This window comes from Salmo trutta, chromosome 1 (assembly GCF_901001165.1).
Source record: "Salmo trutta chromosome 1, fSalTru1.1, whole genome shotgun sequence".
NCBI lineage: Eukaryota > Metazoa > Chordata > Actinopteri > Salmoniformes > Salmonidae > Salmo > Salmo trutta.
In genome coordinates this window covers 28,451,107-28,478,667 of record NC_042957.1, presented here as the reverse complement: position 1 = coordinate 28,478,667, position 27,561 = coordinate 28,451,107, and the positions used below count along the sequence as shown (strand labels likewise).

The window sequence follows — 27,561 nt, the reverse complement described above, 5'->3', positions numbered from 1 at the left end:
CTTACAGTGAAATGCTTACTTACAAGCCCTTAACCAACAATGCTTTAAGTTTAGAAAATAAATAAAATTAAGTGTTAAGTAAAAAAAATAGATAACTAGAAAATAAAAGTAACAAATAATTAAACAGCAGCAGCTAAATTACAAGTGAGGCTATATACATGGGGTACCGGTACAGAGTCAATGTGCGGGGGCACCGGTTAGTTGAGGTAATATGTACATGTAGGTAGAGTTAAAGTGACTATAGCAGAAGTAGCAGAAGTGTAAAAGAGGGGTCTGGGTAGCCCTTTGATTAGCTGTTCAGGAGTTTTATGGCTTGGGGGTAGAAGCTGTTAAGAAGCCTCTTGGACCTCAACTTGGCGCTCCAGTACTGCTTGCTGTGCGGTAGCAGAGAGAACAGTCTATGACTAGGGTGGCTGGAGTCTGACAATTTTTAGGGTCTTCCTCTGACACCGCCTAATATTGAGGTCTTGGATGGCAGGAAGCTTGGCCCCAGTGATGTACTGTGCCGTACGCACTACCCTCTGTAGTGCCTTGCGGTCGGAGACTGAGCAGTTGCTCTCCAGACAGCCCAGTCGATGAAAATGGGGGTGTGCTTGGTCCTCCTTTTCCTGTGGTCCACAATCATCTCCTTTGTCTTGATCACGTTGAGGGAGAGGTTGTTGTCCTGGCACCACACGGTCAGGTCTCTGACGTCCCTATAGGCTGTCTCATTGTTGTCAGTGATCAGGCCTACCACTGTTGTGTCATCAAACTTGATGATGGGGTTGGAGTCTTGCCTGGCCATGCAGTCATGAGTGAACAGAGAGTACAGGAGGGGACTGAGCACGCACCCCTGAGGGACCCGCATGTTGAGGATCAGCGTGGTGGATGAGTTGTTCCCTACCTTTACCACCTGGGGACAGCCCGTCAGGAAGTCCAGGATCCAGTTGCAGAGGGAGGTGTTTAGTAGCAGGGTCCTTAGCTTAGTGATGAGCTTTGAGGGCACTATGGGGTTGAACGCTGAGCTGTTGTCAATGAATAGCATTCTCACATAGGTGGGAAAGGGCAGTGTGGTGTGGAGTGCAATAGAGATTGCATCATCTGTGGATCTGTTGGGGTGGTATACAAATTGGAGTGGGTCTAGGATTTCTGGGATAATGTTGTTGATGTGAGCCATGACCAGCCTTTCAAAGCACTTCATGGCTACAGACGTGAGTGCTACGAGTTGGTAGTCATTTAGGCAGGTTACCTTAATCCAGGTGCCCAAGAACACTATGGTGGTCTGCTTGAAACAGGGACAGGATGAAAATGAAGACACTTTGCCTGTTGGTCAGCGCATGCTTGGAATACACGTCCTGGTAATCCGTCTGGCCCTGCAGCCTTGTGACCTGTTTAAAAGTCTTAAATCACATTGGCTATGGAGCGCGTGATCATACAGTCATTCGGAACAGCTGGTGCTCTCATGCATGTTTCAGTATTACTTGCCTCGAAAACGAGCATAGAAGTAATTTAGCATGTCTGGTATGTTCGTGTCACTGGGCAGCTCGTGGCTGTGCTTCCCTTTGTAGTCTGTAATGGTTTGCAAGTCCTGCCACATCTGACGTGCATCGGAGCCGGTGTAGTACGATTCGATCTTAGTCCTGTATTGACGCTTTGCCTGTTTGATGCTTCGTCGGAGGGCATAGCAGGATTCTTACAGGCTTGCGGGTTAGAGTCCCGCTCCTTGAAAGCGGCAGCTCAGTGCGGACGTTTCCTGTAATCCATGGCTTCTGGTTGGGGTACGTACGGTCACTGTGGGGACGACGTCATCGATGCACTTATTGATGATGCCAGTTACTGATGTGGTGTACTCCTCAATGCCATCAGAAGAATCACGGAACATATTCTGACAACAGAAATCCAATCTACCATAATGTGATTATCAGAAAAGCATGACCGTCTAGGAAAGAAAGGGTTGTAATTCCTCAGACTATAGAATCTTATGATTGTTGCACAACAACAATTCTACTATAAAAGTGCTTCCATTTTCAATAGCTCGCATTCCAATCAATACAATGTTCCTCTTAACTCTGAATTTCGGAAACGGCAGACAAAGCAGACACTGTATTGACTAGAACCCAATGTGTTATAAAGCAGCATGAAATTAACTGGTGACTTGCTGACTACACACACCACGCTCAAAATAAACTCGTGTCCGGCATGGTCCTATATTTAAACCAGCCTTCGTAAGTCTCTCTCTTGTTTGTAGAGGAGCAATACAGAGGGGCATTCTCTAACGCTGTGTGTGTGTGTGTGTGTGTGTTTGTGTGTGGTGCACATGTCCCACGGTTTGGCGGTGGTGAGCCCTCCAGAGTTAAATCACGAGACAGACCCCTTTATAAGGATAACTACCCCCTCTAAAACAACCTTAATCCCCGGATCCCATTTCTATCCATCCTCTGCTTTTTCCGACAGATGTGTTTGTGTTGCGCCTTAGTCCTTTTACCATCCTCTACAGAGGGCTATGAATGAGGGGGAGGGGGGGGGGGGCAGCCAGGCAGGAGAGGGTTAAAACTGAAAGCCTGTTTTTAAATTGATGCCACGGAGGGAGGAACTCTACAGCAAAGCTCTGCCATTGATCCTTTATGACTTGGCCAAGAACACCAGGGCTTCTACTTAATTACGGTTAACGGTTACAGTATGCTGAGCACGGAGCAGGCCCAGTAAGAAGGGATTGCCATTCATCAGGACAGAGAGCGTGGCAACGGTGGAAATATGTACCAGTAGGCTACAACCAAATCTCAAAATTCCAACAAAAAAAAAACGTAAGCGTCGCCTGGTAACCCAAAGGCATGCTGGGCAAGCAAGACATGCTCTATAGGGTGTGGAGCCAATATGGGGAGCCAAATAACTGAATAAACCCTGAGAAAAAAAACAGAGTGCTACTTATCTTCTATTGTTAAGAGTGAGTTAGAGAGGCGCTTTGGATGAGTCATGTTTGAAAGCAGATTTCCCTGAGTAGGACTCTTATCTCACCTGTGATCCTCTTCTTCTCCCCCAGGTCCAGCTGGAGCCACTGCAGGCTGTCGTTCTGGTCTGCAGCCCAGGAGCGGCTCCCTGACCCTGGGTCAGCCTGGGAGCTGTTGGGCGCCCAGTCAGACTGATGACCCATCTCCCCTGCCCTCTGCCACCATGAACTGGCACTCACAGACACAGTCCGCAGCACTGACTGGTTCTTACAGTCTAGAAAACAACAAAGGAAGAGGAAAAAGTAAATAACATAAAATTCTCCTGAATTAAACTTAACAAAAATATTCCCACTATTTCCTCTGTCTCACTCCAAAATGACTGCTTGTTTTTGTTTTTCTGGTTTATGATGGTGATGAAGTTTAAAACCAAATTCGAAGGAGGGGGACTGTATATTGTTCCTCAACTTTGCACCAGCATTTAATTAACATAAAACGCATGTGGAAACAATAACACAGCCACTCGTGGTGAGCATTGACTCAACAGGAAAATGTACACGTCTTAAAAATCCGCCTCTGTACTCTTAACTGGAGTCACATGTTGTAAAAAAAAAAAAAAAAAAAAAAGCACAAAGGCAGTGGAGAAGCATTAGGGGAATCTGAGCCCAGTTTTTCTAAAGCTCACTTCTTTCTGAGGGGAGACATCCTGTCAGAACAGTCACAGGAGCACCTAGTCTGACTAAAGCCCTGTCAACTCCACAACTAACTAAAACCCCATGTAACAACTATGACTAAAGCCCTGTCAACTCCACAACTAACTTAAACCCTATGTAACAACTATGACTAAAGCCCCGTCAACTCTTCAACAAACTAAATCCTTATGCACTAGGACCCTAAGGCAGCTATGACTCCTGTACTCATCACCATTCCAACATAATGAGAGTGTGGACAGAGGACAGTCCATAAGGAGCTAGTCTTGATTAAAGTGCAGGACATCGACGTTGTTGACGAGGTCATGAAGCTTTCAGACTAGAGAAAGTATGTCATGGCATCATTTGTCAGTGTCAGGACATTTGTCAATGTGTCATGTGAACATTGATGCTGTCTAAGTCAATCGGAGAGACCTCTCCACTCAAAGATTGATTTGTTAAAAGGGAGCAGACCCCGAGGCAATAAACTAATGATCACATATTAAGGCCAATAGTCCACAAGAAACATAACTAAATTGGAAATGTTTCACATCACAAGTTCTTCGAAATTGGTACCGTTGTCCAGTTACTGAGCGTAAATATGACTAATACATGCAGCCAATCTGCAGTTGTATCATCATAAGTCTGAATTAATACTTCTGCTCTCTATACCAAACACCAACTGTTTATTTCAAATCAAAACTTATTCGTCACGTGCTTCGTAAACAACAGTTGTAGACTAACAGTCAAATGCTGACGGGCCTTTCCAACAATGTAGAGAGAAATAGTACAAAAGTAGTAATAATAAAAAGAAATACACAATGAGTAACGATAACTTGGCTATATACACTGGGTACCAGTACCGAGTCGATGTGCAGAGGTACAAGGTAATAACTTGGCTATATACACTGGGTACCAGTACCGAGTCGATGTGCAGAGGTACGAGGTAATAACTTGGCTATGGGGTACCAGTACCGAGTCGATGTGCAGAGGTACAAGGTAATAACTTGGTTATATACGCAGGGTACCAGTACCGAGTCGGTGTGCAGAGGTATGCGTAATTATGGTAGATATGTACATATAACTAGGAGTAAATAGATAATAGGAGAAGCAGCATACGTGAGGAGTCAAAAGAGTTTGTGCAAAAAGGGTCGATGCAGATGGTTAACTATTTAACTAAATAGCTACCCGGACTAACTATTTAGCAGTCTAATGGCTTGGGGTTAGAAGCTGTTCATGGTCCTCTGACTCCGCCTGGTATAGAGGTCCTGGATGGCAGGGTGCTCGGCCCCAGTGATGTACTGGGTCGTACGCACTACCCTCTGTAGCGCCTTGCAGCCGGATGCCAAGCAGTTGCCATACCAAGCAGCGATGCAGCCAGTCAAGATGCTCTCAATATTGCAGCTATAGAACTTTGAGGATCTGAGGGCCCATGCCAAATTTTTTCAGCCTCCTAAGGGGGAAGAAGCGTTGTCATGCCCTCTTCATGACTGTGTTGGTGTGTGTGGACCATGACAGATCCTTATTGATGTGGACACAGAGGAACTTGAAGATGACGATGATGCAGCCTATGGGGGCGTGCTCAGCCCTCTGTTTCCTGTAGTCCACGATAAGCTCCTTTGTCTTGCTGATGTTGACGGGAGAGGTTGTTGTCCTGGCACCACACGGCCAGGTCCCCTCCCTATAGGCTGTCTCATCGTCGTCAGTTATCCGGCCTACCACTGTCGTGTCGTCAGCAAACTTAATGATGGTGTTGGAGTCATGCGCAGCCACTTAGTTGTGTGTGAACAGGGAGTACAGGAGGGGACTAAGCACGCACCCTTGAGGGGCCCCAGTGTTGAGGGTTAGCGTGGCGGATGGGTTGTTGCCTACCCTCACCACTCGGGGGCGGCCCGTCAGGAAGTCCAGGATCCAGTTGAAGAGGGAGGTGTTCAGTCCCAGGGTCCTTAGCTTAGTGATGAGCTTGGAGGGCACTATGATGTTGAACGCTGAGCTGTAGTCAATGAACAGCATTTTCACATAGGTGTTCCTTTTGTCCAGGTGGGAGAGGGCAATGTGGAGTGCAATATAGACTGCATCCTCTGTGGATCTGTTGGGGCGGTATGCGAATTGGAGTGGGTCCAGTTTCTCTGGGATGATGCGAGTGTGATTATTTGTGGGTGTTCCCTGGAGGCCTGCCTGCCTGCTGTGAGATGGCCAGAGCCTATCTATCTATCTCCACAGGTAGAGTTGACTGACTGGATGAAACTGTGCCAGATTGCAAACAGCCGTATTAAAATAAACAGACAGGAGATAAGGGGTTCCCATGCTTCCCAAGATAAGATGCGACTACGCTAACTTTCATTTTTCCAAATCAAGTAGGTATTTTGCCCATTTGACACTTGTTGAATGATTTCCCTTTTCAACACCTATCAGCAAATTGTCCGAAATGCCAGCGTACAATTTTTCATATAGTAAGTTGTAGGTAGGCTTTGACAAATTTCTGCCTGATAAATTCAGCACATTTTGTTTGAAATACAAATATTTAAGAGCATAAAATCAGTAGCGAATGAGAACAAAACAAATCTTACCATTAGTGACGAACGTGAAGAGAGCATCGGACAAAGAACCGCTGGAAGAAGAAAAATAAGATTTCCATCAATGGCGGACTGTTAGCGTCAACCATTACAATGATACATTGAGGGCCTGCCATTGTGGAGGAACACCCATTGTGGCCACAAAGGAGAATCCCCAGATTGTCACCCCACCCGTTCTCTTCCCAAATCAGCCTTCCCCCCAGGACCCAGTGCCTTTTTCCCCTGCCCTCCTACACTCTCTGTGGAGTCTCTTCTCTCCTCGCTGCCTGTATAACTATGGGATTAACCTGAACACATTAAGACACCAGGGGTGGTGTAAATTAAAGGGGGCGAGTTGGAAGAATCATCTTTCTCAGCCATCACTCAATATCCTGTCATTTTCATCAGCTTCCTGGATCTGATGTCTCTGAACAGTTCAGAAAAGCAGATATGGTGGTTCAATTATATTTTGGGACGATTAGAGAGGTGTGTCCAACTACAAAAAGATAAAACGCTTTAATGTGGGTACTAAATTTCACCTGAGTGTCAAAATAATCGAAGTATCTCGGTCAAAATGTAACTGATCCTGCTACAACGTGGATTCAGTACGAACAACACACAGGTATCCATCTTGATTTGACGTCATCCCATTTCATATTACAAACAAGATATTGATATTTTCTTCCAGAGACAGACTTCCATCTTCTGGAGGTGGGATGGGGCTTGAGTGAAAGGGATGTTTCCCTTCCACCTTTCATGTCCAAATCCAGCAGAATCCAACGGGAAAATGTCAAACTTGTCTTAACACAATGGCTTAATGGCGTCCAATACTTTCTGCATTTCATTCATACCACCTTAAATACCGTTGGAGTGTTGCGGTTAACAGTGTATTCTGACAACCCAAGTATTCACCCCTTTTAGCAAAGGCCAAGCATTTGGAGAATAAGCCTTGTATTAGGCTGGGGTTGTACCTTCACAACGGAGCAGCACTACGCTTTATGTGAATTGGATGACATAGCACTTTTCAAGGGAAATCCACAAATACTCAAGGTCTATAAGGAGGTGTATATTCAATTCAGCAGTGCATGTATAGCCAGTGAATCCAACGAAGCGTTAAGAAAGTGATTGCTTGATGAGCAGAGTTCATCTTTGCATGTATTACTTCGAAATGACAGAAATCCGCGCCCCACTGAATATATTACGGACAGCTTGAGTGATGGCCAATGTTATTCTCTCCTCGGCCACCTCAGACCTCCATCATACATCTCTGTGATTGCCATAGGCCAGACTGAGTGTCTCTGACATTAGCGAGGCGCTGGCTAATCTTATCGCTGAAACAGTGCAGGAGTGCTAGCCCGCTAGCCCTGCCTGATGAATCCTGTTTTGACTGAGGTAAACTATCCAAGGTCAGGGGCAGTGGGCAGGAGCCATTTATTTAACACTCAGCGCAAAGATGACAGAGAACATGAGGTGTCCCATCATGCAGGTTTGTGTTCCTTAAGGAAAGTTATTATCAACCACTTCTTTCAGAATCTTACAACGAGCTATCCTAAGCCAGTAGATAATGTTTTTGGACACCAATTGGTACCTCTGCTTAGGCTGCATTTACACAGGCAGCCCAATTCTGAACATTTCTGACCAATCACATCAGATCTTTTCACATCAGATCTCTTTCAGAGATCAGAATTGGGCTGCCTATCTAAAGCTCAGCCTTAGTAGTAGCCTTTAGTGCTGTTAAGGGCAACATATGACGCCTAACATTCACATCTACTGTTGTTGTACTGCCTACCCTTTTAATCATGGCATGTCATTCCGCAGTACTCACTCTTTGGACTGGATCCCATTGGCTCTGGTGGCGGGGTAGTGACTCAGGCCTTTTTGGGTCTCCACGGACACCCAGCCTCCTAACTCATCCAGGATAACCCCGGCATGGACCGCAGCCTTACACAGCACAGACGTCTGAAAGCAGAGAGAGATATGACACAGACAGTCAGGACAGATAAGCATGACTAGAAGAGGGAGAAGAGTGAAACTTCGCACACTGGTAATGAAAGTCTGACCGTGAGCTAGCCAAAAACCACTTCATCAAGACAGTGTAGGCCACGAAACATACAAGTTTAAACACGGACACCCTAAGTGAAAAAGCTTGCACTACGGCTTCCATCAGCGCATCTTTGTTCATTACAATGCACCATCCCTCCATCTGGGAGGTTCCCCTTTACGGGGACTGGCCCCGCCCCATGATAGATGGCATGTACGCAATGCCGCTCCCCATCATTCCTCTGTGTCAGCAATGGGAGCACAGGCATCTCAACACAAACGAAAGAGCCAATCTCATGACATGGAGCCACAGTCGACTAATGCATTCTCAATCACGCCACACTTCACTTAAGCATGGAAAAAAGGCACATTGCGATTGCATTCAGGGGCGACAATTACGGTAATTGTAGCTATAGGAGGAATGTCAAACATATTTCTCGGTGGTGAGAAAAGCAGCACCTTGTCACAGAACATAGCTCTGGAATAGCTAGCCGCCTACCTCTCAGTGAATGACCCACCCTGCTGCTGAAATGAAGGACTGGGACAGGTAGGAATGACCTCAGAGATAACCGTATAAAACAGACATTTTTTCCAAAAAGACAGGATTGACGATTTACAATTGATGACTTACAATTAACATGGCAATCACCGGAGCGCGTTAAAAATGTATCCGAGCTCTGCCGATAACATTCTCCATTAAGGTCTATCAAGGATCAATTGAAACAAGCACTCAAACACATTAATACAGACAAAAAAAATGAATTACTGAAAACATATTGTTATTCAAATGTAAAAATAAATATACTAACTTTAACATGGGGACAAGGTGAACGCTCTGTGCTAAAATCCGTTTCGGCTCATTTCAGCCTGCAGCAATTTCCTCCCTTTCCATGTAAAAAGCCATTCCAGACAGGCTAGATTCCAGACAGGCTGGTCTGGCAACTAGGTGTTATAGGTGACCACTGAGCACATATTCCATGCTGGGTGGGGGGGATGGGAGGGAGGGCTGCTGCTCCCATAACGGGACCAATGGCTGGGACCCTGAGGACCTGCTTTACAGAGTCCCTTATCTGGAATAACAGCTGCTCTGGGGACAGATTTAACTGCCTCATGAGTATTACCCTGATCTTTTATATACTGCAGGGCAAGACACCGTAAATACAGATAACTCTGCCCTGCTGCCTACCCATCTGTCTGTCTGTCGATGGAGCAGATGGATAGGCTCTGGTAGTTTGTATATTAGATCATGGCCCCAGTCAGTTATGTCTAGAGACTAATCATGGACTGGTGCTGGAGCAAGGCCGGGTTCAAGGCTGCTGCTGCTGCTAGGAGGGGCATAATAGACTAGATAATGGCTTTAACACTTCAGCCAAGGACTGTCTGGTTCTAACTGAGACTGGCCATGTGTCCTGCCTCGGTTAACCTTCTTGTCTATACCATTTTAGCAGCGGGGGGGGGGGGGGGGGGGGGATAAATACCACACAGTAGAAGAGGAACCAGCAACAGTTACTTACTTCCCTGCTGTCAACGCCCAAGGGTCATATTCACTAACTAAAGAGACAAATGACCTTTAAACAAACAGAATATACTGCTAAATGATTCATTCACTACAGTGCTTCTTAACACGGAACGGTGAAATATGGAATGATAAGCACGTTAATGACCTATATGCAGTGTATCAAAACAATGCGAATGGTTATACCAAATATACTCTGAGGAACCAATAATACAACAAACCGCCCGGTTGTGTTAGTCTAAATGCAAATGAGCGTGTCTATTGAATGGGTGCAGTGGACAGATAAAGCCTGTGGAACAGAAGGTGTTTATCTCGTAATCTAGGCCCTCCACCAAACCCTCCCTATACAACAGCCAACGTGGACTAATCGATCGCTCTGGAGACAAGCTCTATGGTTCAGTCCCTCGTGCTTCTTCCCAGCAGCAGACGGTGGACCGTTGTTGTTGTGCTCCAGCAGCCTATTGCTGTGGGGCTTGAGCTTCCTGCTGGGCTTCCTAAGCCTGAAGCTGTGTCACATTGTCACACTGACCGCTGGCCGCTCAATCGCCCTGATCATGCCCAAGAGAGAGCCGACCCTCAGGAGACCGAGAAAGCCCCTTGATCCCCTCCAGGGGGCCCACATGAAAGGTATCCGGAGCCCCATAGAGATCATATAATTGATTTTATATGTCCTGAGGCCATAGGTGGGAGGGGTGGTAAAACTATGGTTCTGAAGTGACTCTGGATGTCAGTGACCAGAACTTTCTCACAGCGCTTAGTTCTTAAGTGCTTAGTCTGTGTGTGTTTGGCTGTTTACCTCAGTATTACACATCTTATGGTATTACTATATAGCTACTATTTCCAGGTATTACACTGAAAGTTCGGAAATCTCTAGCTCTAAATATGTGTAAGGAGCCCAAAGCATTCTACAGTACAAGACCCCAAAGCCAGTTAGACACAAACACTTTTTGTTTGGTTTTACAGTTGCCTTGCTTCTGTGGTTTGACTGACCTGTGATGCAACCTACTAAACAGAAAAACCCAGCTCTGCTGCTGAGGAGAAATGCACTGCAGTTACATAAACAGATTACCCATCCAGTATACCTCCACAACCAGTGTGTGTGTGTGTGTGTGTGTGTATTGTGTTGGGGGGTGGGGGTTTATCAGGGGAACAAAGGGCCCAGCCCCCCCCCCCACTCCCCCCCACCCCGAACCCTGAGGTAGAAATGATACTACAAGCACCCTCTGGCAACACAGCAGTGTTCCAACAAATCACAACCACTTGCACAGCAGGAGCCAGACAAAAGCACCAGCAACAACTGGTTAGCCTGGGGCCAACTCCTCATATCCAGCTTTTGGTGTGTCTGTTTCTCTGGCTAACAAGGGCCCATTCAGTAAACCTACTACTGCTCTAAGCACCTGTGGGCGGAGGTGGTCTAAGTGGGGCCTCTGAACAGTTTAGTTCCTCTGACATAAGACAGGACAGGCTAATGTAATCAAGAGTAAACAAACAAGTGCATGGCTGGCTGGCTGCTTCAGGGGACTAGAACCTGCCAGGGCCACACCGATGCCCCATAAATAACGAATCCCCAAACCAATGTCGGTGGTTACACTTTCCCCTGGGAGGAGGCAGAGACCAAACAGCATTTCTGTCTGCTTTTAGAAACCTGGGAACATACAGTAGAAAGCATGCAGTAGGCTACCCTTGAGGACAGTAGTAGAATTTTACTTACATGTCTGTAACCCTGGGAAATGTCCCCGGATATGTCGCCCGCCACTGCTTTGCATCCTGCCGGACAGTACTTCCTGTGAGGGTAGACAACAATAGACACAGTTCAGTGAGTGATCTCTTCACACCAGAGACACCAACATTACAACACCGTAAGTGGACAAAATTGACTTAATGGAGACGTATTGAATAAGATACTTGAATTTAAATTGTATAAAAATGTCAGAATATTGAGGAAATGAGAAGCCCATCTTTGACTAGCTGATGGGTAACAAGGGGTAATATTTTCCATGAAGGTCCATGATCAGCCTAGTTATCTATTGTCATTACAGTTCATCAAGGACACAAAGGAAGACACCTTACTGGTTGTAGACACACACCCCTACATACGAAACACCCTTACCTGTACTTTAAGTCAGAGAAATGGCTGCCTTTGTCTAAACATGTCAGCAGATCTGAGGGGAAAAAACAGGAGAGGGAAGAGATACAATGAAGGCTAAAAATATAATCTGACCAGTGGCTTCAGAGTAGAGCAGACAGAGGAAACCAGTCCTGTGGAGCAGAAAGGACCATAACAGGACACTATTAGAACAACAGGATGAAGACCCTGATTCCTTCACTCCCTCTGGGATAAAGGTTCATGTACACACACACACACACACACACACACACACACACACACACACACACACACACCGCTCTTACATGCTGACCAAACCGGCCATGTTGCAAGCGTTGCAAAATAAATGTACACCTACATATTATTCAACAATTTCATCCAAACTGCTCGCACGCGTCTGCATAGCCAGCAGGGGCGAAAATCTGATATCAACTTTGGAGGGGACAATTACATGAAATTTTCTCAAGAGCAATTCCTGAGGGGGACACCAAAAGTAGTGTTGTAACACATAGCCTACATTGTAATATGGTAAATGTATATTGAGGAACCAAAGAAATAAGGTGTTTGCCGTACTCCTAACTACCGGTACCCAAAACTACACAACTAATCACAACAGCAATACCATTGCCTTTAACAAATCTTAGTTCAGTCACCAGTTTAAGTTGAGAGTGGGGGTATCCATGGCATTTTCCAATTATGTTCCTATTTTACAAGTAAAAAAATTTGAGAACCTTTCATAATGTTGCCAAACAAAGACTCAACAAACTTACCTGAGACTCCCTGTCTCTGCCAGTCTGTCCCTGCATATCTGTCCCCAACTCTGCTGTCTGTGTGCCATCTGTTGCCTGCTCTGCCTAATGACATCATTGTGAAACATTTCCATAAGAATTTAATTTCTTTCTTTTGAACATTTTATCAACTAGTCTTTGAGATATTAGGCTACTAGGGTTCTTACTTTGCGTTTTGGTGTACTGAAAAAAATACTCTGATGTCCGTCTTTTATTTTTCTGCCATTTTTCTACCTGGCTGGCTGGCTGGCTACACACACACAGTGTGTAGGTTATTTACAGTAGGAGATGGGCTTCTATCATCTTATCTTTTATCATTCTATTTGGGCTTCGATCTAAAAGGTAGCTAGCAAATGTGAAACGGATTAAAATGACAAGAGTTGACAGCTGTATGAGTTCACCATTTACACAACATATGCTGCAACCTTTTGTAATTTTAATAGTTTGTTTCATATTGGCTGGCTTCCAACAATAGCTGAATTTGCAAAGCTAGCGAGCACCAATTCCGTTTCAGTGGTGTTTGCTATAATCTTTGCTACCCGGGTTAAATAAAGGTGAAATAAAATAAATAAATAAAAGTTCCCTTGCGACAATTTAGCTTTTGTACCGAGACCATTAAATATATTTAATACAATGGTAGAAGAGAGTGTAGTTCTGTTCAGTTTGGACTTCAGTTTATCGCTAACCTTATCACAGGGACTTTGAAGCACTAATTTACAGTAGACACGACCCCTCTGTTACCTTGCCAACTAAGGAACTGGCAGTGGATCAAACCATTGTGAGGCAAAGGGTGGGGGGGGTCGCAATCTTTTGAAACTTAAAAACGCACTATTAAGTGTCTATAATCAGCACAATTGCTTTCATTGCGTATTATTAATATTATTTAAATTACATAGTTATGTTTCAGTGATATATTGGGGGGGACAAATCATATTTTTCCCAGGATGGGGGGGGTCGTGTCCCCCCCGTCCCCCCCGGGATTTCTGCCCCTGATAGCCAGGCACAAAAATAAAACTTCTATTTTAGACACTTGATGCGCTTCAAGTCCCACTTCTCGCATCTCCTCACTGGTTTTTAAGAGCATATACCCACGTAGGTGATTGAAAGATGAAAAAGGTCCACACTCATGTCCAGTTGGTGGGGGTAACACACCTTAAAATTGGTTGCCAACTGCCATATAAAATCCACAGAAGAAGGATCAACGAGGAGAGACTAGGTTTCCCCTTTTTATATGTGGATTAATTGTCAGAGTAGAGAACACACAACTTTGTAGAACTCAAAATGGGTCAAAAGTCTACAAAGATATAGCAACAAAAAAATGGACCCTATACATTTCAGGTAAAATAACAACCCAATGTTTATCTCCCAGGACAAATTAGCTAGCAACAGCAAGCTAGCTGGCTAAATGTCCATGACTGTTTCATGTGTGTTTCGACCAGTCCCCAACTTAATATAGTTGGTTCACGGTTGGTTTTGGTATTTTAACCTGCGTGTCATAAACGCGTCTGGTGGGGATAGACAAAATCAACATGCGCATGATGGCGCACGCGGACACACGCACGGAGACGGTTTGGTCAGCATGTTATCGACCAACGGTCATCTAAATTATGCTTCGGTTAACAACAACGGTGGAAACAGGGATATCCATCAAAACCAGTTTGCAAACTGACACCTATAATCTCCTGGATCAGCACACTGTGTGAAATGTGCCTTATTCAACATGGCCTGACTAACAGCCGTCTATGCTGTGTTTGAAAACGATGCCTGTAGAAACAGCCCCATCAACTCTGGGTTCACCCTGCGCAGAGAAACGAAGACGAAAGGCAAGCCGTGGCATGTGGCAAAGCTGATTGGTTTACCAGGATCGCTGTCTGTCCGCCAACCAAGAGGGACGGAACAGGACTCAGACTCAATATTAAAACAGCATGGCCGTTAGTTTAGGAGGAAGAGCTTCAAACCTCTGTTGTCCCCGGTGGAGTAGGAGAGAAGAAACCCTCGGCCGGAGATGTGACGCCCGCTGCGGAACTGTACGATGACCTCATTGGAGTCTGTGTGCATCTCTCTGGGGTAGGACTTCAGGCTGCCACAGAATGTCCCATATACTGCAACAGGAGAGAACGGCAGGTTTATCAAAACAACCATTGACCTGCATTAATCTGCATTTTGACAGCAATGTGACCTTATTTCATATTCCAAATTACCAACACAAGACGGTGCCACCAGTGTTTTCCCTAAGTGCCGGCCGTCGGCTAAACAGCCGGTAACAGACTCATTTTCGGCAGGCTACTTTTTCCCACTTCATAAATGAACTAGGCTACTTTTCATTTAAAAAGTACGCTAGTTCGCTAGTCTGAAAAGTCTGTATAGCCCCCTCCCACTAGAATGAACGATATGCCTTGTCATCTATTGATAGGCCAGGCGCCTGTCAGTCACAAAGTGAGCGATGACAGGGAAACAGCTGGTTTGTCAGTCTCCTGGCTGTCCTGCCTCTCGGTACATGTGTACATTTTGTGCGCCGTGGTTGGTTGCGGTAAAACGTATTTTCAGGATGCTTCTTTATCGTCTCCTGTGCGTGAATTTACACATTCTATGTAACGTAAGTGGTAACTTAGCCTAAATATTGTTATGTGGCACATTCATGTATTTTCTTTCACAAGTTTCATATAGCCAGCCACAGAAACGTGGTGCATAGGCTATTTACAAACCATGTGTTTGATGTATTTGAGACCATTCCACTTATTCCGCTCCAGCCATTATCACGAGCCTGTCCTCCCCATTTAAGGTGCCACCAACCTCCTGTTGTAGACTGGGGCGCTAACAACAGCCCAGACAGCTCTTGCAATGAATGAATAAGCGGAGCAGGCACTTTGTTCTTAGCACTATAAAGGGGGCTGCACTGACACAGACTTGACAGATCTAACATAACAAAAATTCTAGTACCGAACTGTTTGTGTTTAGTTTTTTTATAATCAAAAAAGTACACATTTTGGTAAACACACAGGTTTAATGTTCTCTTTCTTAGAAAATAGTCCTGATCATATAGGACTAGACAATATCCAAAACAACTAACAAAACTCTGAATTCATACAGTACATTTTCAGTCATTTTAAATTGGCTTTCTACTCAACTCTTTTACCAATGTTGGAGGTAAATAAGTTTAGTTGTGTATTTCAGAAGGAATCAAGGCATTAGAATGGAACAGAGGCCACCAAAATAGAGCAAAACAATTGCATATTATCGGAAAACACCGACACCATATCTGAGGTCACAGACAGGGTCTGACCTGCTATCTACAGGGTCCCCCCTCCCACTGGGACGGTTTGTCCCTCCAGACCTCACCAACGCGCACACTATTTTCAGCCCCAACAAGCCAACCACATCATGTCATCTAAACCGCTATTCCTCTCACACAGGAGGGAAAAAAGCTTCCTTTTGTCAACGACAGGAATCTCACTGTAAATAATTTGCAGGGCAGACAAAGAGATGGGAGAGAGAGACGCACAGGGCCCTTTCCAATGAGAGGGAACTCAGCCAGTGCTGGTTGTTCTTGCTCCATGGCCTTTGTGGCTTTGCTTTCACCTGATGGCCATGATGAGACACGATGCCTCCACCAGTCAGCGCCACGGAAGCCACAGCCTCTGGGTGGAAATCACTATATCCACCGAGTCATTGTACTACACGTCAACAACACCGAGGGATTTCATGATGAACAAATACATTCCTCAATCCTATTGTCCTACCGAACATTAGAAGGGTAATATAAGAAGAAGTTTCAAAGAACTGTGAAAATACCACTTTCAAGGTCAGGACACCATTTCCTGTTAGAAAAGTATGACTGGGAATGGGATACTGTAAACAACACTAATTCCTATGGATATTTATGAGCAACACACGTTTTGAAACCTGATTGGTAATGGAATACTTCCACCAGGAAGCTGTTGAGGGGAGAAGCCAAGGCATGCAGTGTTTCACCACTGAGGTTTCCAAGGGCCCTTGACACCCTGGCCTCTGTACTGGTAACCTCAGCCGTGGGTGAGTTGCAACATGGGCATGATAATCATTCACTACATTAAGATGGATCTGGCAGCTCAACATTAACCTCAGCCCATACCCTGCTCTTCTCCCCAGCCTACTCATTCTTACTCGCAGTGGCAGGCTGAAGGAGAGACTTCCTGTCACAGTGCTGCATGATAAATGCTTCTGTGTGGGGCTACGCTCCACTAACAGCCGACATACGTTTTATTGCTTGTCAGATATACTGTGACCAATTGTCAGGTGAGGTGACGGTTGCGTCTCACATGTTGTACACACTTGTGTCACTGTTTCCTTAAAACTTGTTTGGGATAGGGGGCAGTATTTTCATGTCCAGATGAAAAGCGTGCCCAAAGTAAACTGCCTGCTACTCAGGCCCAGAAGCTAGGATATGCATATAATTGGTAGATATGGATAGAAAACACTAAGTTTCAAAAACTGTTAAAATAATGACTGTGAGTATAACAGAACTTATTTGGCAGGCGAAACCATGAGGACTAACCATCCAGGATATTTTGTTGTTGTTGAGGTGACTCTGTTTTCCATTGGTTTTCTATGGGAACCTAGATTTCTCTGGCACTTGGTTGTAGTTCCTATTGCCTTCCATGAGTTGTCAAAAGTTTTTAGAAATTGGTTGATGTTTTTCTTTAGAGAAATGAAGAAGTACGGCTTTTCAGAACGAGGGTCCAGTAGAGTGGACTATACTGTTTTGATGTGCGCTCCAGGTCACGCGCTTCACGTTGTTTTTATCCGGTATTGAACACAGTTTATTCCGTCTTAAATTTTATCGATTAATTACGTTTTAAAATATCTAAAGTTGGATTAGGAAAGTTGTTTGAAATGTTTGGACAGCGTTTACAGGTAACTTAGTAGTCATGCTGGGCGAGTTGAAACCGGTGTTTTTCTCAATCAAACGCGCCAAATAAATAGACATTTTGGAGATATAACAACGGAATTCATTTGAACAAAAGGACCATTTGTGATGTTTATGGGACATATTGGAGTGCCCACAGAAGAAGTTCAAAGGTAAGGCATGAATTATATCGTTATTTCTGGGTTTTATGTCGCGCCTGGCGGGTTGAAATGTGATTGTCATGTGTTTGTTTGATGGGGTGCTGTCCTCAGATAATCGCATGGTTTGCTTTCGCCGTAAAGCCTTTTTGAAATCTGACACGGTGGCTAGATTAACAAGAATTTAAGCTTTAAATTTGGTGTATTGCACTTGAAAGTTAAATATTGAAAGTTAAAGTTAAGAAAGTTAAATATTTGTAATAATTTTTTGGGAATTTCGCGCTCTGCAATTTCACAGGATGTTGTGGAAACATTCCGCTAGCGGAACCCCTATCCCAAACAGGTTAAATTTGTTCAATACAAATTGATTGACTTCTAACAAATGTATGACAATCAATGTAAAGAAATTGGAATGAAGATTACATGGAGGGTTAAGGGTCATAAGGTCTTACTGTATGAGTCAGTTAAGAGCACACTATCTGTAAGGCCTGTCTATTCAACTCAAACATTCTACATATCTGCTGCAAAGCCCTGAGCACTTATTCTCGGTTAGCCCATATTATGGCAAGAACAGCAATAAAAATAAAGCGAAACGACAGTTTATTACTTTAAGGTCAGCCAATCCAGAAAATGTCAAGAACTTTGAAAGTTTCTTCAAGTGCAGTCGCAAAAACCCTCAAGCGCTATGATGAAACTGGCTCTCATGAGGACCGCCACAGGAATGGAAGACCCAGAGTTAGTTCATTAGAGTTACCAGCCTCAGACAATTGGGATTTAACTGCACCTGAGATTGCAGCCCAAATAAATGCAAGTCCCAGACATCTCCACATCAACTGTTCAGAGACTGCGTGAATCATTTTTGGTTCCAACCCCTGTGTCTTTGTGAGACGCAAAGTAGGTGAACGGATGATCTCCGCATGTGTGGTTCCCACCATGAAGCATGGAGGTGGGGGTGTTTTGCTGGTGACACTGTGTGATTTATTTAGAATTCAAGGCACACTTAACCAGCATGGCTACCACAGCATTCTGCAGCGATACGCCATCCCATCTGGTTTGCGCTTAGCGGGACTATCATTTGATTTTCAACAGGACAATGACCCAAAACACACCTCCAGGCTGTGTAAGGGCTATTTAACCAAGAAGGAGAGTGATGGAGTGCTGCATCAGATGACCTGGCCTCCACCATCACCCGACCTCAACCCAATTTAAATGGTTTGGGATGAGTTGGACCGCAGAGTGAAGGAAAAGCAGACAACAAGTGCTCACCATGTGTGAGAACTCCTTCAAGACTGTTGGAAAAGCATTCCAGGTATACATCTGTATATCAGTATATCTGAAACTGGTTGAAAGAATGTCAAGAGTGTGCAAAGCTGTCATTGAGGCAAAGGGTGGCTACTTTGAAGAATCTCAAATATAAAATATATTTTGATTTGTTGAACACTTTTTTGGTTACTACATGATTCCATATGTTATTTCATAGTTTTGATGTCTTTACTATTATGCTACAATGTAGAAAATTGTCAAAATAAAGAAAAACCCTTGAATGAGTAGGTGTGTCCACTTTTGACTGGTACTGTATATTCAAACCCTATCAAAGCACAGATCTCAAGGTAACAGAGAGACTTTAATAGAATACTCGGTGGGCTTGAATTCTCGGACCAGCAGGATCATCCACACTTTCCTCTTTGTTGTAGTTGAGAACAGCCTCACACAGAGACATCCGCTCCCTTCTCCAGCTCTCTATATATAGTCAAATCCCCCACAAGAACTCTGTCCTTGGCTATTAAGTTATTAGGGTAGCGCAGTCTGACATGTGCTTTTCATCTCTGGGGAAGGAACTTTGTGAAGACTGTTCTGTGTAGAACCACCACTACCACAGCTAGCTAGCTAGGTCATACATCAACTCATAGACCCAGAGAGACAATAGCCAAGATGGTTGACTCAGACTCACCATGTTCTCCCCCGTAGCCCCCCTTGAGGACCTTGACGTAGTCCGACTGGCAGTCCCGTGCCTCCACGTCGAGGTCACCAAACCTGATGACTAGGCTGTTGCCCTCTGGCACCTGGATCTTCCACTCACACCAGGTATTGTTGGGGTAGGTGCCCGGGTAGCTCTTAGAGGAGAGGACACCGCTCTCTGGGCCCAGCACGGAGTGGCCACAACCGTCATCTGGACAAAACCATAGGAGAGAAGTCGAGTTAGATTAGGATGAAGTTCTCTCTCTACTAGAGGTTGAACGATTAATCGGAATGGCCGATTAATTAGGGCCAATTTCAAGTTTTCATAACAATCGGAAAATCGGTATTTTTGGATGCCGATTTGGCCGATTTTTTTATTATTTTTTTTTAAACCTTTATTTAACTAGGCAAGTCAGTTAAGAACACATTCTCATTTTCAATGACGGCCTAGGAATGGTGGGTTAACTGCCTTGTTCAGGGGCAGAAAGACAGATTTTTACCTTGTCAGCTCAGGGATTCAATCTTGCAACTTTACGGTTAACTAGTCCAACGCTCTAACCACCTGCTTTACATTGCACTCCACGAGGTTATGCGAATGCAGTAAGAAGCTAAGGTAAGTTGCTAGCTAGCATTAAACTTATCTTATAAAAAAACAATCAATCATAATCACTAGTTAACTACACATGGTTGATGATATTACTAGTTTATCTAGCCTGTCCTGCGTTGCATATAATTGCTTAGGTACACGTTGCTCCAACCATAAACATCAATGCCTTTCTTAAAATCAATACACAAGTATATATTTTTAAACCTGCATATTTAGTTAATATTGCCTGCTAACATGCATTTCTTTTAACTAGGGAAAATGTGTCACTTCTCTTGCAAACAGAGTCAGGGTATATGCAGCAGTTTGGGCCGCCTGGCTCGTTGCGAACTGTGAAGACTATTTCTTCCTAACAAAAACAGCCGACTTCGCCAAACGGGGATGATTTAACAAAAGCGCATTTGCGAAAAAAGCACAATCGTTGCACGACTGTACCTAACCATAAACATCAATGCCTTTCTTAAAATCAATACACAGAAGTATATATTTTTAAACCTGCATATTTAGCTAAATGAAATCCAGGTTAGCAGGCAATATTAACCAGGTGAAATTGTGTCATTTTGTGTTCATTGCACGCAGAGTCAGGGTATATGCAACACTTTGGGTAATTTGTCAGAATTTTACGTAATTATGACATAACACTGAAGGTTGTGCAATGTAACAGGAATAACGTTTTGTTTTCGAGATGATAGTTTCCGGATTCTACCATATTAATGACCTAAGGCTCGTGTTTCTGTGTATTATGTTATAATTAAGTCTATGATTTGATAGAGCAGTCTGACTGAGCGATGGTAGGCAGCAGCAGGCTCGTAAGCATTCATTCAAAATAGCACTTTCGTGCGTTTTGCCAGCAGCCCTTCGCAATGCATTGCGCTGTTTATGACTTCAAGCCTATCAACTCCCAAGATTAGGCTGGTGTAACCCATGTGAAATGGCTAGCTAGTTAGCCGGGTGCGCGCTAATAGCGTTTCAAACGTCACTCGCTCTGAGACTTGGAGTAGTTTTTTCCCTTCCTCTACATGGGTAACGCTGCTTCGAGGGTGGCTGTTGTCGATGTGTTCCTGGTTCGAGCCCAGGTAGGAGCGAGGAGAGGGACGGAAGCTATACTGTTACACTGGCAATACTAAAGTGCCTATAAGAACATCCAATAGTCAAAGGTATATGAAATACAAATCGTATAGAGAGAAATAGTCCTATAATTCCTATAATAACTACAACCTAAAACATCTTACCTGGGAATATTGAAGACTCGTGTTAAAAGGAACCACCAGCTTTCATATGTTCTCATGTTCTGAGCAAGGAATGTAAACATGAGCTTTTTTACATGGCACATATTGCACTTTTACTTTCTTCTCCAACACTTTTTTTGCATTATTTAAATCAAATTGAACATGTTTCATTATTTATTTGAGGCTAAATTGATTTTATTGATGTATTATATTGAGTTAAAATAAGTGTTCATTCAGTATTGTTGTAATTGTCATTATTACAAATAAATAAATAAAAAAATAAAAAATATATATATATTTTTTTTAAACGGCAGATTAAATCGGTATCGGCTTTTTTGGTCCTCCAATAATCGGTATCGGCATTGAAAAATCATAATCGGTCGACCTCTAGTCTCTACTTTGTTGTTGTATTTCAGTTACATCGTTTAAGACTTGTTAGACCATGATATGAGGAATGTGTGATGGTGGAGCTAGGTGGAGAGAAACCAATAAGATGCAAAGTGCTCTCTCATCTGGAAGGCAAATAAAAACATTTTGTAAGACAATCAACATTGTACATTCAAGGCTCAACTTTCACTTCACAACCAGGACAAGCAACCAGTAAAAAAGACATTTATCAGTCTGCTTGCCAACATTACTAATTTCAGCAGCAGGTCTAAAAAGAGAACATGCCAGTACATATAAAAGGAATCACTCATGGTAAGTAAACACTTAGGGAGGGAGACAAGTCAAGACATGCCAAACATATTGTAAATGTTGCATTGTGTCAGTCAAATAAAATGCCTAATGAGAGCTATTTGAAATCAGTCCTAATTACATAAATCACAGTGAGTCATAATGAACCAATGTCTCATGAGCCAACATCTTCTCCTTAGACCGACAAGTCAAAACAAACAGGAGTTACTTCACAGAAATACCTGCTGCATTTCTGCTTAGGAACGCACAGCATAACACTGACACACAACCTCCAAGAAAGGCAATTGCTCTCTCCCTGGAGATCCCCATTGGGTGAAAGAAGAGGTGGGGTGTTTGACTGCTCAGCTGCTGGGGCCAGACCAGATCCAGGCTCCTGCAGGTGTGGGGCTGCCCTTTGGCCGTGTGTATGTGTGTGTCAGTGGATCCCACGCCTTGGAGCCCTGGTGACACAGTGGCCCCTGTTTACAGGGAGGTTAATCCACTGTCCCCCAGGGTGTGGCATTAACACCTGTGACAGCACTAACAGGCCTGCATGGGCCTCATGGCAGCTGTGTCCCACAGAGACCAGTCACCAGACTGCTTCCCACCGACCTTGACCCAGTCCTAGTCTCTAATCCCTTGCGACTTCATGTAGATAGGACATTATCGCTTAGCAATATGGTGAAAATGAAACCTCTAATCAAAGGCAATGTTGAGCTACTAAATTACCATATTGATATAGGCTACCTATTGAATTCTTCAATCATACAGTGGGGGAAAAAAAGTATTTGATCCCCTGCTGATTTTGTATGTTTGCCCACTGACAAAGAAATGATCAGTCTATAATTTTAATGGTAGGTTTATTTGAACAGTGAGCGACAGAATAACAACAAATCCAGAAAAACGCATGTAAAAAATGTTATAAATCGATTAGCATTTTAATGTGGGAAATAAGTATTTGACCCCCTCTCAAATCAGAAAGATTTCTGGCTCCCAGGTGTCTTTTATACAGGTAACGAGCTGAGATTAGGAACACACTCTTAAAGCGAGTGCTCCTAATCTCAGTTTGTTACCTGTATAAAAGACACCTGTCCACAGAAGCAATCAGTCAATCAGATTCCAAACTCTCCACCATGGCCAAGACCAAAGAGCTCTCCAAGGATGTCAGGGACAAGATTGTAGACCTACACAAGGCTGGAATGGGCTACAAGACCATTGCCAAGCAGCTTGGTGAGAAGGTGACAACAGTTGGTGCGATTATTCGCAAATGGAAGAAACACAAAAGAACTGTCAATCTCCCTCGGCCTGGGGCTCCATGCAAGATCTCACCTCGTGGAGTTGCAATGATCATGAGAACGGTGAGGAATCAGCCCAGAACTACACAGGAGGATCTTGTCAATGATCTCAAGGCAGCTGGGACCATAGTCACCAAGAAAACAATTGGTAACACACTACGCCGTGAAGGACAAATCCTGCAGCCCCCGCAAGGTCCCTCTGCTCAAGAAAGCACATATACATGCCCGTCTGAAGTTTGCCAATGAACATCTGAATGATTCAGAGGACAACTGGGTGAAAGTGTTGTGGTCAGATGAGACCAAAATGGAGCTCTTTGGCATCAACTCAACTCGCCGTGTTTGGAGGAGGAGGAATGCTGCCTATGACCCCAAGAACACCATCCCCACCGTCAAACATGGAGGTGGAAACATTATGCTTTGGGGGTGTTTTTCTGCTAAGGGGACAGGACAACTTCACCGCATCAAAGGGACGATGGACGGGGCCATGTACCGTCAAATCTTGGGTGAGAACCTCCTTCCCTCAGCCAGGGCATTGAAAATGGGTCGTGGATGGGTATTCCAGCATGACAATGACCCAAAACACACGGCCAAGGCAACAAAGGAGTGGCTCAAGAAGAAGCACATTAAGGTCCTGGAGTGGCCTAGCCAGTCTCCAGACCTTAATCCCATAGAAAATCTGTGGAGGGAGCTGAAGGTTCGAGTGACTTGGAGAAGATCTGCTAAGAGGAGTGGGATAAAATCCCTCCTGAGATGTGTGCAAACCTGGTGGCCAACTACAAGAAACATCTGACCTCTGATTTCCAACAAGGGTTTTGCCACCAAGTACTATGTCATGTTTTGCAGAGGGGTCAAATACTTATTTCCCTCATTAAAATGCAAATCAATTTCTAACATTTTTGACATGAGTTTTTCTGGATTTTTTTGTTGTTATTCTGTCTCTCACTGTTCAAAGAAACCTACCATTAAAATTATAGACTGATAATTTCTTTGTCAGTGGGCAAACATACAAAATCAGCAGGGGATCAAATACTTTTTCCCCCTCCAGTTATACTGAAATATAAAAACGCAACATGTTAAGTGTTGGTCCCATGTTTCATGAGCTGACATAAAAGATCCCAGAAATGTTCCATATGCACGAAAAGCTTATTTGTCTCAAATGTTTTGTACATCCCTGTTAGTGAGCATTTCTCCTTTGCAAAGATAATCCATCCACCTGACAGGTGTGGCATATCAAGAAACTGATTAAACAGCATGACCTTTACACAGGTTCACCTTGTGCTGGGGACAATAAAAGGCCACTCTAAAATGTGCAGCTTTGTCACACAACACAATGCCACAGATGTCTCAAGTTTTGAGGTAGCGTGCAATTGGCATGCTGACTGCAGCAATGTCCACCAGAGCTGTTGCCAGATAATTTTATGTTAATTTTTCTACCAAAAGCCATCTCCAACGTCGTTTTAGAGAATTTGGCAGTACGTCCAACCGGCCTCACAACCACACCAGTGGCCTGGAGGTAGGGGCTAGGGGTTTGTTTTTGGACTGGGCCCTTAAACTCAGATATATGTGGCACATAAACACTGTCCAGACATCAATGGTAGGTTCTGTGTGATGGTGGAGCATTTTGTATAGGAATAAACATGGATTAAAAAACACTGACTTGTGGATAAGAATCCCTAAAGTTAGATTCTTTCCAAGGAAGGTAAATCAAATTGAATGGAAAAACATTTCAGCAAAATTAGCAGGCCCGTGGACAAATGAGGCTATTAAAAAACAAGATGGGAGCTTTGACTTGTCTGGCCAGTCCCAAGCCATGGAGCGGCAGGCACACACAGTGGCCTTTGTGGTCCGAGGCTGAACTAGGTCCAGATGTGAGGCTGGGTGAACACCACAGCGGGACGGAACTTTTTAAACAGGATGCAGCTACCCACCTGGAAGAAGGTGCAGGAGCGGTGACATCATTACCACAATGGTAAAGGAGGAAATAGACAACACCTATGCCGCAAAGCATTACTGACCATAGGTGTGTAAACAGAGAAGGGCAGAGTGGGCCCTTTAACATCCACTGAGTATTTTCATGTAGTGGTTTGTTTGGGACAATAACAATCAACCTTTCTGTCTACTGTATGTTTAAGGTTAAACTTTTTTTTAGTCTTTTTTTTTTTTTTTTACAGTTAGTCCAGATGTACTTTTTTTAAACACTTGTCAGCATCCCCAGCAAACAGGCCAACTAAGCCTGTTTTTAATCTTCCATGACCTAGACATTTTCCGATCCTCTCTGATATGGGGTGCCTGTGTTGGAGGTTTCAGTCTGGCTTTTTTTATGCTCCTAAGATTCCTCATTCATAGCAAGGCAACATTTGTCTATGCAGTGCACATAGCTAGCTTGACGACTCACACTGACTAAATTCTTCAGCTGCTCTGTCATTCGCTACATACTTTAGCCCGAAACTCATTGAAGTTGTTTTGTAGTGACGAGTGGCGTTGTACAAAACAATGTCCAGAACAGACACACTGCTGTTTTGTCACACAACACAATGCCACTGATGTCTCAAGGTTTGGGGGTTTGTGCAATTGGCATGCTGACTGCAGGAATGCCCACCAGAGATGTCGCCAGAATTTAATTTTAATATCTATACCATAAGCCGCCTCCAACGTCTTTTTAGAGAATTTGGTAGTTCGTCAAACCGGCCTCAACTGCAGACCACGTATAACCACACCAGCTTAAGACCTCAATATCCAGCTTCTTCACCTGCAGGATCGTCTGAGACTAGCCACCCGGATAGCTGATGAAACTGAGTTTGCACAACCAAAGAGTTTCTGCACAAACTGTCCGAAACAGTCTCAGGGAAGCTCTGCGTGCTCATCGTCCTCACCAGGGTCTTGACCTGAATGCAGTTCGGCGTCGACGACTTTAGTGGGCAAATACTCACCTTCGATGGCCACCGGCACGCTGGAGAGTGTGCTCTTCACGGATGAATCCCGGGTTCAACTGTACCGGGCAGATAGCAGGCAGCGTGTATGGCGTCGTGTGGGGGCGAGCGGTTTGCGGTTGTTAACGTTGTGAACAGAGTGCCCCATGGTGGCAGTGGGGTTATGGTATGACCAGGCATAAACTACAGACAAACAAACACAATTGCATTTTATCGATGGCAATGTCAATGCACAGAGATACCGTGACGAGATCCTGAGACCCATTGACGTGCCATTCATCCGCCGCCATCACCTCATGTTTCAGCATGATAATGCACGGCATCATGTCGCAAGGATCTGTACACAATTCCTGGAAGCTGAAAATGTCCCAGTTATTCCATGGCCTGTATACTCATCCATTGAGCATGTTTGGGATGCTCTGGATCAACGTGTACGACAGCGTGTTCCAGTTCCCGCCAACATCTAGCAACTTCGCACAGCCATTGAAGAGGAGTGGGACAACATTCCACAATCAACAGCCTGATCAACTCTATGCGAAGGAGATGTGTCATGCTGCATGAGGCAAATGACTGGTTCTGATCCATGCACCTATCCATTTTAAAAGGTATCTGTGACCAATAGATGCATATCTGTATTCCCAGTAATGTGAAATTCATAGATTAGGGCCTAATGAATTTATTTCAATTGACTGATTTCCTTATGAACTGTAACTCAGTAAAATCTTTGAAAATGTTTGCATGTTGCGTTTACATTTTTGTTCAGTGTAGTTGTCACGGGATTAGACTAAGCATAGGTTATTTGATGACGTTGAAACGTTGAAATGGTGCTGGAATAGTGCAGGCAGGTCCTGTTTTCCTTGCAACTTCCGGTAACTCTCCATGGTTCTAAATCAATAGGTGCTTAGTAATCCGAAAATGTTGGAAACATTAAAAAGAAAGGTTCACCCATTTTGAATGGTACATTGTTTTTGTGCATCTCTGAGTGATGTTCTATCGATTCCCTGGGTCATTTCATGTTTATCTGAGTTATTGGTGTTCAAACAGGCAGAAATCCAGCCAGTATGAGGTAACAGTTAAAGTCGCTCTCGTTTGGAAGCCCAAACAGATATATTTGACTAAAACATAATCATTTCAAACCTTGATTGCATTTGTATACAATCACGTCTCTCTATTATGCGTGGGAATACTTGAAACAGATTTCCAAAAT

At 44.0% G+C, this 27,561-nt stretch overlaps 1 protein-coding gene across 1 annotated transcript in view; it reads right to left on the bottom strand.

Annotated features, from left to right (window-relative positions):
* Nucleotides 1-27,561, bottom strand: part of dcbld1 (discoidin, CUB and LCCL domain containing 1) — a 43,536-nt gene that overhangs the window by 13,288 nt on the left and 2,687 nt on the right. Inside the window, exons 2-8 of the mRNA XM_029752085.1 lie at nucleotides 19,614-19,832; nucleotides 14,578-14,721; nucleotides 11,835-11,886; nucleotides 11,436-11,508; nucleotides 7,994-8,127; nucleotides 6,184-6,224; nucleotides 2,995-3,201 (exon numbers count right to left, since the gene is read on the bottom strand). Coding sequence (XP_029607945.1) covers nucleotides 2,995-3,201; nucleotides 6,184-6,224; nucleotides 7,994-8,127; nucleotides 11,436-11,508; nucleotides 11,835-11,886; nucleotides 14,578-14,721; nucleotides 19,614-19,832 — 870 coding nt within the window. The remainder of the gene's footprint in view (nucleotides 1-2,994; nucleotides 3,202-6,183; nucleotides 6,225-7,993; nucleotides 8,128-11,435; nucleotides 11,509-11,834; nucleotides 11,887-14,577; nucleotides 14,722-19,613; nucleotides 19,833-27,561) is intronic.